Genomic DNA, 11,647 nt, shown 5'->3' on the forward strand with positions numbered 1-11,647 from the left:
AATAAATTTTAATTAAAATATTAAAATAACATTTAATTTTTTATTAATATCGTAAATAACAATTAATTTAAAATAAAATAATAATAATTTTAATAAATTATTTTATAAATAAATAAAAAAATTATTCTTAAATTTATTTTAAGTCCCTCAAATTCTTAATTCTTAACTCACTCCTGAGACAATAGCAAAGAAAAGTAAGTAGCATAAAAAAGCATTATTTTTTTCCCATAAACAAATTCAACCAGATGTGCTGCTTATAGTGAAGCAAGATTAGCTGAATGGTTAAAATAATTGAAGTGGGAGGATAAAAGAACGGTGAAATGGAAATTAAAGATTAATAATTGATGACTCAAAATTCTTTACACATTAAGATAATTAAAGAGATGCCGCCGAAGAAATTAAGAAAAGGGTTGGAGACAAACAAACACTTCATTCCTTTGCCAAATCCAAAGGAGTAGGGCGGCCCACACCGACGTTGTATCCGACGACGTTGCCTATGTCTCTTTTCTTGTCTTTTTTTTTTTTTTTTTAATTTGCTTCTCATTTCATGCGTGACGTCCTCCTTTCATTTTCACCTCTTCCTAGATTGATTCGAGAAAATGTCAACACCATATAACTTACTTGGCTAGGCAATTCTTTCTATTAGCTGGGCTATTTAATTTCTTTGCGTGCAAAGAAAAATATACAAGTGAAATTAAAATTATAACTATTTAATTTGTCTTATGTCAAAGGTTTCTTCATAAAGTCTAAGAGGTTAATTTCTATTTGTCGTGAATGTACAAAAAAATTATATTATTGATGAATTAAAATTATGATTGACATAATTTTTATGTAATTATGATAAAAGTCTAACCAACTTTTTTAACATATGACAAGTTGTTGTTAGATTTACACCGTTAGTGTATCTATTATTTTCTAAAGAAATTATTTCTAAATAATTAAAATTAAATTTTATTACATTCTTAGTATAAATATTTTTACCCTAACATTTAATCAAAGTCATTCTAATTAAATATAACTTTCAAAGTAAATCAATAAAAGATAACTTACTATAAATGACAATTCAAGATTGGACCACAATATTATTTTTGTTTTTACGATTCAATATAAATGTTTTGTTTACATTACCAATACTATCTAATACAATTCCTAAGATCCACTAGAATCGGTCTAATGAAGGGATTGAAATAAATGCATGAGAAGTTAGTTTAGTTTGATCATTATTACTATTGCACACACACACAAAATGAATTCACAACTTATTCTTATTTCTCCACTTTTTTTTCCATATGAGACTACACATACTCTATGTGGGAAGCAATATTATATAAATCAAGTAAAATTATTATAAGTAACAAAGTTTTCCTTCCAAATATTTAACATAAATGCATAATAGTAATAATATTGTATAAGTTGATCCATGTATTTATTATTTTTTATCTTTTAAATGTGATAGAAATCATTTAGTTATATTATAATAGTGAAATTTAATTTTAGTAACTACTTCTCTCTTTATTACATTGATTTTCTTAAAACTAGTAAGCTTTGTGTTTATTGTAAACACATTATAATGTAGATAAAATAAAAAAAATATGAAAATGTTTTTGAAAAATATTATTTAACTAATAAAAATATTTAAATAACACTAAAAATCAAATTAAAATATAAAATACAAGTTTAAAAAATATTTAATTTCAAAAGATTATTTAAAAAAAAGTTAATCAATATAAAAATTTTGAGCCTTGAAACCTATCATGTCCCTAATGAGAATCTTGAAAATCCAATTCACCTAAACTATATAATAAAAAAATAAAACACTACAACATAGTCACGAAGGTGAATAAGTTATAAGGTTTTTAATTTTAACATAAAGTAAAGTCATTGAAATAAGATTAGTGAGTTGTGAAGGTAAAAATTATAAGGATTTAAGGTAAATATTAGTTTTAATATATTAGATAAGTACAGGTAAGACACAATATAGATAATAACATACTCATTCTTACCGTAAAAAAACACATACTCAATCTATTTCTATGTATTACCATAAAATTTTATAGACAATTACTCATTTAAATCTTTACCGGTTTGCATTGCAAGTATTTTTTATAAGAGAAATATTAGTGACATTTGAGAAACTATTAGGTGATTCAGGACTACTACATTTCTTACTAAGTATACTTTTTATTTAATAAGTATCTTATTATCAAAATTGATGACTTGATGAATTTGTTATAAGAAAGCAAAAACCTACATTGAATCATCAAATGTATGAATAACCTAGCATGAATGGTTTTAGTTTAACTAAAGATATTGAGTTTGAATCTTGGATATATAACTACATTAAATACTTAAAAAATATTATCTATTTTTTTAGAAGAGAAATTATTTGCTATTCAATCACTCATAATTTATATAAGAATTTTCAATAGAGCCATAATTGAGCTAAAATAAAAATTGTATAGTATTTTTTTTCATAGATTAAAAGCTTATTCTAAAAAATGTAAAGTTGAGAATGTAATATTCCCATATTTTATGAGTTTTGAAAAATATTCCTGACTAATGGTTATTCTTAAGAAAATAATTATATCACGATTTAAGTCATTTTTATTCTCATGATGAGAGGTGAAAAAGTTATATATATTTTCATGAAAATGTGGAAAGTTATGTCCTAACTCAATTATAACTTTCATATTTCACTCTTATTTTCTTTATTTCAATTATTCTAAAAATATTCTTGGAAATTTTAAAATCTAACTAAACGCATTTTTAAATGTTCTGAGGAATAACATTTCTGGTTATAATATTTTTGGGATGTGATTCTTGAGAATACAAGATCACTTCATAAAATAAACGCATCTTAAGTAATTGACACGTAGAAAACTTTTAGAATTTTTATATATAGTGTAGATAATAGAGTTACTATGAAAAACAAATAAGTTTACCATATTTAAAATATAAAATCATTTTTCTAATTATTTGAATAACATAATGTACGGTGGCAAAATATTACTACTGATGTACTGTTATTTAATTGTAATTTGTTAGGTCTAAGTAACCTAGTTGTCTATGATAGCTCTTTCTTTCCTTTTTTGTTTTTCTAAGAAATTATCAACGGATGCTTTCATGCCAATGATTCCTCAGGTGAGTATAAAAAGAACCTTGTAAGCAGATGGGCCGGCCCAAAGAAAGTGGGGCCCTCCCATCCATTTTGTCTTGTATTGCAATCACAAGTATTCCAAAGCCTTTTGGTAAACAGTTAAAACAGGTAGGCAAAAATGACAAAAAATAGGCCTCTGAAAATCCAGCAAACACTCTTAACATTACATGAATGGAGATTAGCAAAACAAACCTCCAATCACAAACTATTGGAATTAGGTGTTGTCTTTTGTGCCCCCTGCCTTCCTCAATAAGAAGAGAGAAATTAGAGACTTTGCTCTTTCCATAAACCAACCAATCTCCGTAGCACATAGCTGCTAGGACACACTACTAAGTCTAAATGAGAGCAAATTTGAGACACAGAAAAGGCATAAACACTTTCAAATAATAACACCTTTGCCTATCCTTGTGTGCCTCCTAGGAATTAATTGGAAATTAAGTTAACCGAAAAAGGAAGGAAGAAACAAAAAATGATGAATTCATTGTGTGGAAGCTCACTGTCCCTCAAGAGTGAGAACAACAACTCTAGAACCAAACTCCAACAACCCACTTCTTCAAATGACTCAGTTTTGCAATCCAAGAAAAACAATGCCACTCAATCCTCTGGTGATCTAGACCAAACCAGCCTAACCCCACCAAGCCTAAACCTTCCATCACTCAAATTTGACTTAGATGGAGATGTGGAAGTTCAATCACCAGATAGTTCAATGTGGGAATCTTTTTTTGCTGACCATATAGATGGTGATTTCATGATCTCTTCCCCAGTGAGGACCCCACAAGCAGCCTCTTCCTACAATTGCAACTACAACTATGCTCAGGGAATGCAAGGCCAGAGTCTCTCAGGGTGTTCCCCACCTCGTTTTTCATCATCACAAATTGGAGCCTTCAACAGCAGCAGCAGCCTCAACAAAGGGAAAGGACTCAGCCCCCTCCACAGGGTGTTCAACTCACCCAACAATCAGTACATGCAGCATGTTGAGAACCTCTCACTGCCAGCAATAGAAGAGTTCTTGGAGGACTACCAAACCAAGGTGTCTTCTTCTGATCACAACATTACAAGTTCATCTGAGTGCTTTGACTTGTCATCTCATCAAATCCCTTCGTCCATTTTGGATGGCTTGGCACTGCACAATTCCTCGAGGTACCATCGTGGATCGGTCGTCGACGAAGAATCGACGGTGCACGGTGGTGGCGGTGGTGGTGGTGGCTCTTCTCAGTTGTCACAAGAGAGTGACATCTATCACCAGATGGGGTCCATGGCTAGTGCTTCTCTTTCACAGGCTCTACAACAAGAACGCTACCAAGAGAAACAGCAAAAGCAACAAGCACAACAACTGCAACAACAACAACGGCAGCACCAGCAAGAGAATCTGATGGTGCCTATTCCGATCGAAATCGAGCAGGTAAAAAAATCTTCCATCAATCTTTTTTTATTTTTTATAACAAATGTTAATTGTTAGTTTCTTAATTTTTATTAGCAAGGAGATAGATGTCATGATACCAACCTTATATCTCCTTCCACAGATCCTACTTCACCGTAAAGCTTCAAACTTTTATTAAAATAATTAATAACTTCTGGCATATATATGGCATGAAAAAGGACCATTTCCATAACTGCTTTCGGGCTATTCTTGGATCAAACCTGTAGTTTCATCTCCATAATTATCGAAATAAAGATTTGTATTGAAGTCAACATAGGTTACTAAAACCAAACTCCATCCAATTCTAATAGTAGAATAACACTAAGGACAAAAACTATATACAAATATACAAGTTTTGTCCTTAACTCATTCAAATTTTGATGAATTTGGACAAAATTATCTAGAAATTCCTTAAATACTTTTTTTTTTGTTATTTTTCACTCAGTTTTATCACCATAGTTTGTCTCATAAAGGTTTACATAAAAAGCAACTATTGTAGTTTTTGGATCATTATATGACGATTTTTCAACTTTTTATTTTTTAGAATTTTTCATTTATAGAACTAAATAGATTAAAAATGATATTTCTCAATAACACCAAAGATAAGAATATTAAATGAATGAAATTAATATATGAATGTAACACAATGAGTAGAGTTATCTTGAAATTCTCTATGAAATGAGGCATGAAACGGAACCACTGTCAAGTTATGAAGATAAAACTCCAATTAGAGTATGAAAACAATACCTAGAGTACCTAAAAGTTATTGGAATAAGTTAGTTAAGCTTGAAAAAATGTTAACAATCCACTATTTTGAATGAGAAATTATTACATAGCTCAGGAATTCGGTCTTTTATGATTCCAATCAATATTTATATAACACTTATCCACTTTTTTCAATTTATGAAAAAAATGATAATATTAATTATGTGTCAAATGTAAATTAATGAGGATAAAAAAACTAATAATTTTTTCTTTTAAACTTTCTCTATATTATTAATTGAAATTCATCGGAATTAACTACATCTTATTCACTGATTTTCCTGTTTAAGTTCTAAATGAAATTTAACCAATTTACAAAAGCTTTAAACTATAAAAACAGGTGTTAGAAACAAAATCTCTCAAGCACACTTTTTCAAACACTATTTAATTACTTAAAATTTATTAAAAATTATAGAGTCACCAGAGAATCATTAAATATGAGTATATGACGGATAACTTATAAAATCTTGTCATTTTTTTTTATAAACTACCGCTCATTAAAGAGAGTATGTTATTTCTTTTATGAAAGTAGATATGACACTCTTTCTAACCTTAGTGATCACACACATACTACAGGAGCAAGACAGCGGGCTTCAACTGGTGCACCTGCTCCTGGCTTGCGCAGAAGCAGTAGCCAAAGAGGAATACATGCTCGCAAGAAGGTACCTCCACCACCTCAACCGCGTCGTCACCCCCTTAGGCGATTCCATGCAGCGCGTCGCCGCCTGCTTCACCGACTCCCTAAGCGCCAGGCTCAACTCCACCCTCACACCCAAACCCGCAACGCCGTCCAAACCCCTAACCCCCTCCAACTCCCTCGAGGTCCTCAAGATCTACCAGATCGTCTACCAGGCCTGCCCCTACGTCAAGTTCGCCCACTTCACTGCCAACCAGGCCATCTTCGAGGCTGTCGAGATCGAAGAACGCGTGCACGTCATCGATCTCGACATCCTCCAGGGCTACCAGTGGCCTGCTTTCATGCAGGCCCTCGCGGCGCGCCCAGCGGGCGCACCATTCTTAAGGATTACTGGAGTGGGTCCCTTGTTAGACGCCGTCCGTGAAACCGGACGGTGTCTCACAGAGCTGGCCCACTCCCTACGTATTCCTTTTGAGTTCCACGCGGTCGGGGAACAACTTGAAGATCTCAAGCCACACATGTTAAACCGCCGTGTCGGGGAGGCGCTGGCGGTTAACGCGGTTAACCACCTCCACCGCGTCCCAGGCAACCACTTGGGCAATTTGCTGACCATGCTACGTGACCAGGCACCTAGCATAGTAACTCTGGTGGAGCAAGAAGCTAGCCACAATGGACCTTACTTTCTAGGGCGTTTTCTTGAGGCCTTGCATTACTACTCCGCCATTTTCGACTCATTGGACGCCACTTTTCCGGCGGAATCCGCGCAGCGGGCGAAGGTGGAGCAGTACATATTCGCGCCGGAGATACGGAACATCGTGGCGTGCGAGGGGGCGGAGAGGTTCGAGAGGCACGAGAGGTTGGAGAAGTGGCGGAAGATAATGGAGGGGAAGGGGTTCAAGGGGGTGGCGCTGAGTCCGAACGCGGTGACTCAGTCGAAGATATTGTTGGGATTGTATTCGTGTGAGGGGTATAGGTTGACGGAGGATAAGGGTTGCTTGTTGCTTGGGTGGCAGGATAGGGCCATCATTGCTGCGTCTGCATGGCGGTGTTGATGCTAATGCTATTACATACTCTTGCATTGAGTTAATTAAATGTGTTCTCTGTTTTGATTACTATGTTGCTAATTAATTGTTATACTTATTTACTTTTCCTGTTAGTTTTTAATGATATGTTAATGAATGGACAAGCTAGAGAGCAAATCATAAACAAAAATGGAAATATTAGTGATATACTTTTTTAACACTTTTATTTTATGCGAAAAAAAGTTATATATTCACTGTATAAAAGCTTTACATAATTATCTAGTTGCATCCCATAATAAATTTGTTAATCAACTTTTAAAATAATTATTTTAAAATAATTTAAATGATAATTTGTGATTGAATGACAGTCTAAAAAATTTTACATAATTATTTAAATTATAATTCATTAGGTAAGATAAGTTTATTAACTCTTAAAATAGTTGTTTTAAAATAATTTAAATGATGATTTAAGATTGAATAATAGAATAAAAAATTGTGTATAAATATTAACTCTTATTTTATAGGGTGAAATTTAAGTGAATGTTATTAATTATGTGAGTCTCATTTTCTACTTAATAAATTTTTTTGTTCAATTGGGTGAGATTCACATAAATTTAAACTAAAAGAAAAAATGTGTTAAAAATATGTATTAATTAAGAAGTTTGTTGCTACAATACTCTACTTGTAGAACATTGAAATGAAAGTTGGCACGAACAGATGAAAGAAAAATTGACCAAATAAGTAAATGCTTTGTATTTTGAAGTGTAAGGGGAAACGTTATTAGGGAATAGGGAATACGATTATTGCTAATTTATTTATTACTATTGACTTTTCTATGCAAATGGGTGTAACCGAGGTGTGTGTAGTATACACATCAAAAGATTTTAAAACACTAGTTTATCATTATTATTATTGTTCATTTGTAAAACACTTGTTTAATTGAAGTTGTTTTAGTTTTATTAGTTTATGCACGTAGTATAAATGGGAGGATTTTGAACAATGTTGAGGTAATTAGGGATTAAGGATCATCACTTATTTATCTGTGCATGAGTAGTTTATTTCGTTTGAATGTACTTAAAGTTGGTTTTGGATCATTGTTAAACAAATCGGACCGGATTAATTGTGCTCAAGTGTTCTCAAACAAGAAAATTATAAATTCGTCATTATATATAAAACTATATATGAAGTATTATTTTATAACTGTGTGGCGGAAAGTTCGTAACAAAAAAATCAATTAAAAAAATTCTCAATCAGTTTTTTTAAAAAAAAAAATTGATGGATTATACTCTTTTTTTAAAAAAAAACAATGTGCATAGTTCAGTTCTAGCACAAGATGTACCAAATTGATACCAAAAAGTGTTACAAAGGTACGCAATACAAAAACTCCAAAACACTCCCGAAGTTACCACAAATCTCAAAACCCATTCATGATTCACATCCCAGAACATAAACTCCCTAAAACCAAAGATATATCTGGGAAAAAAAAAAGGACCGAAAACATCACTTTCTTCATAGTTCTGAACAGAAGAAAAGCAAGCATCTATCGTGACTGCATTTTTGACGAGTCTGAGTCTGTATAGTCCCCATCTGCACTGATCCTTTATTTTGAGTCTATTCCTTTATTTTTCAAAAAATACCTCTTGTTGACTGTATCTGACAAAAAAAGATGGATTATATATCCATTGATAAGAGAAAAATAAGCTTTCTGACCTCTAATTCTATGTTGATTATAATAGATCATATATACTGATAAAGAAATGCAGGTTTTTTGCTCAGGCTTTAAATTGTTTTATTAAGAAAACAAAAACTCATTGCAAATTATATTTAATTTAATAAAAAAATAGACAATTCTTCCTTAAAAAGTTAATCATTTTTATTCCTTTTCATTGCATGATGTATAATCCATTATTATTATAATCGATTATAATTTGAATTAATTTTTATTTCAACAAGTTTGTTGAAAAGTAATTTGAAGATAATTAATGTTGTTTGAATATATATAATAAAAAAATCAGCTTTTAAATAAAAAATTACCAAGAAAGGTATGTAAAAGACTAAGGCTAGGGGAGAAGTGGGTCAAGTGATCTATGGTGGATCATTTTTATACGCCCTTAGATTCATCTAGTCTACAGGTTAATTTGGTACATTTGATATTTTATTTCCTTTTATTTTTCTCTCTTTTCTCCTATCGGTATCCACGGGCCAAAATCCCTACAAATTGAAATTTAATCACATCCGTGAAAATAGAAATGCTTGACAAACTCAGAACAAAACCAAAAAAATGATTCAATTTCATCATAATCTCTCCATAACAACAATCTAGAAGCTAGGTATATTCCATTTCATTGTTTGATAAAATCTAAGATGGCCCAGTTTGCAGTTATGATTTTGTCACGTAAGAATGTAAACAAATCTAAAAATTTATTTCTAGAGAGCTTCAGTTCCCATGCTTGTAGCAAAGATGAAAAAACTTTGCCCTCAAATTGATTGGAACTCATAATTATAGATAGTTTATTAGTAGAAGCTTTGGTGGTAAATTCAATCTGAAAATTCACTATTTGGAAAGACCCAAACCATTTGAGAATTATGCCATAATTGCTATTGACATAGGCAAGACTCACGGATGTGCCCTTGATGGCACTGTAAGCTTTTCTCAAAAATTGAAGCGTGCCCATTTTTTTCTCTCTAAGATTTCTCTCTCTAACTCGTGGTGGGTGTTGATCAAGAGAGAAAAAGTGAGGAACTTCGATTGAAGAAATTGGTAATACTTGACGCAAGGAAAGATCCATTGGGTGCTCCCATTGTGGTTGTGCTCATGCCTGTACTACAAAATCGAATGATCTCACGGTGGCGTCAGGGGGGTGGCAAAGTTAGAAATGGCGGAAGATAATTATATCACTGTGGGCGAAAGCATTGCTTTAACGGGGCAACAACGATGGATGACGACAACTACGACACTGCTAGAACGAAAGAGGAGAAAGAAGACAAAAAAATATTAAGGAAGAAAAATCCTATGCAGAGAATGCACAAAATTAATGTTTAGACTACATGAATCCAACGGTGTACAAAAATGGTCCACCATAGATCACGTGACTCACTTCTCCACCTTAGCCTTCGTCAAAATTCTTATTTTACATATTTTGCCTTCAAAGTTTCAAAATGTTGCAAATTATGGGCAAATTGCCCAAAAGGGGTCCTTTTATAAACTTATTCCCGAAATAGGGCTCTTTTGAAAGTAATTATGGCATGGTGTTCTTTTTAACGTAGCATGCATGCATAAACCATGCAAAACGCCATTGGCAATGACGAGTTCACTGCGAAATGAAATGTTGGCGACTCTGCTTAACAAGGATCTCGCCACCTCTACTAGCGAGACAGCACAAACCACTAGGAGGAACAGGTTGCAGGCTACGGGAGTGCAGGTGCAGGGAGCAGCCTTTGACTCCTTGGGCTTAGGAAATTAAAGAGGATTCACTAGTAGGTTTGGCGATTTGGGCCAAGTAAAAGGAATCACAGCTGGCTTTTACGGTTTAGACACTTTAGATACTTATCCCGTATTTCCCATTAATTCCCTGATTTTAACATTTGCAGTTTTAGTTTTAGTATTCTTGAAAATTTGCAATTTCAAACAAAATAATTTTACCATTTTAACTAATTAATTTACTAATAACTTACAATAACTAAAATTAACATAATATATAAAATTTAAATATACTATCCAAATAAATTAAAATTCATGCAAAATTTAAAATACTCTATAAATAACAAAATTAAAAATTAAAATACATACATAAATTTAAATAAATGACCAGATTTAAATTGTATAATTTAACATACTAATTTTAAATTGTATAGTTTAGGTTTAGTTTAAATTTTATATATTTACGTTAGTTTTAGTTATTATAAGTTATTAGTATGTTAATTAGTTAGAATGTTAAAATTATTTTGTTTGAATGTTAATATTAATTAGTTTTAGTTATTGTATAGTTTAGGTTTAGTTTAAATTTTATATATTACGTTAGAACGTTATTATGGATATGGTATTTATTTTTAGTTAAAATGTTTGTATAATATATGTTATTTAATTTAAATTTTATTAATTGGAAAAAAAATCTGGTCATTTATTTAAATTTATGTATGTATTTTAATTTTTAATTTTGTTATTTGTAGAGTATTTTAGTTAGTATTTTAAATTTTGCATGAATTTTAATTTATTTGGATAGTATATTTAAATTTTATATATTATGTTAGTTTTAGTTATTGTAAGTTATTAGTAAATTAATTAGTTAAAATGGTAAAATTATTTTGTTTGAAACGGCTAATTTTCAAGAATACTAAAACTAAAACTGCAAATGTTCAAATCAGGAAATTAATGGGGAACACGAGATAATATCTAAAGTGCCTAAACCGCAAAAGCCAGCTGTGATTCCTTTTACTTGGCCCAAATCGCCAAACCTACTGGCGAATCCTCTTTAATTTCCTAAGCCCAAGGAGTCAAAGGTTGTTCCCTGCACCTGCACTCCCGTAGCCTACAACCTGTTCCACCAAGCGATTTGTGCTGTCTCGCCAGTAGAGGTGGTGAGATCCTCATTAGACAAAGTCGCCAGTCATGCTGGCGGTTTACATGCCACGCATTCATTCCGCAGTGA

General features: G+C 32.0%; 1 protein-coding gene across 1 annotated transcript; it reads left to right on the forward strand.

The window, feature by feature from the left end:
* The first annotated feature begins 3,385 nt into the window (after window positions 1-3,385).
* LOC114399799 (DELLA protein GAI-like) lies at window positions 3,386-7,192 on the forward strand. Its single transcript, XM_028362011.1, has 2 exons — window positions 3,386-4,559; window positions 5,916-7,192. Exons 1-2 carry the CDS (start codon window positions 3,627-3,629, stop codon window positions 7,026-7,028), a joined length of 2,046 nt encoding a protein of 681 aa, XP_028217812.1. The 5' UTR covers window positions 3,386-3,626; the 3' UTR covers window positions 7,029-7,192.
* Window positions 7,193-11,647: the final 4,455 nt, after the last annotated feature.

Source organism: Glycine soja, chromosome 19, assembly GCF_004193775.1.
Source record: "Glycine soja cultivar W05 chromosome 19, ASM419377v2, whole genome shotgun sequence".
Classification (NCBI taxonomy): Eukaryota; Viridiplantae; Streptophyta; class Magnoliopsida; order Fabales; family Fabaceae; genus Glycine; species Glycine soja.

Coding starts and splice junctions, on each gene's coding strand:
- LOC114399799 (XM_028362011.1), top strand. CDS start 3,627: ATGATGAATTCATTGTGTGGAAGCTCACTGTCCCTCAAGAGTGAGAAC. Junction 4,560..5,915: donor TTCCGATCGAAATCGAGCAG/GTAAAAAAATCT, acceptor CACATACTACAG/GAGCAAGACAGCGGGCTTCA.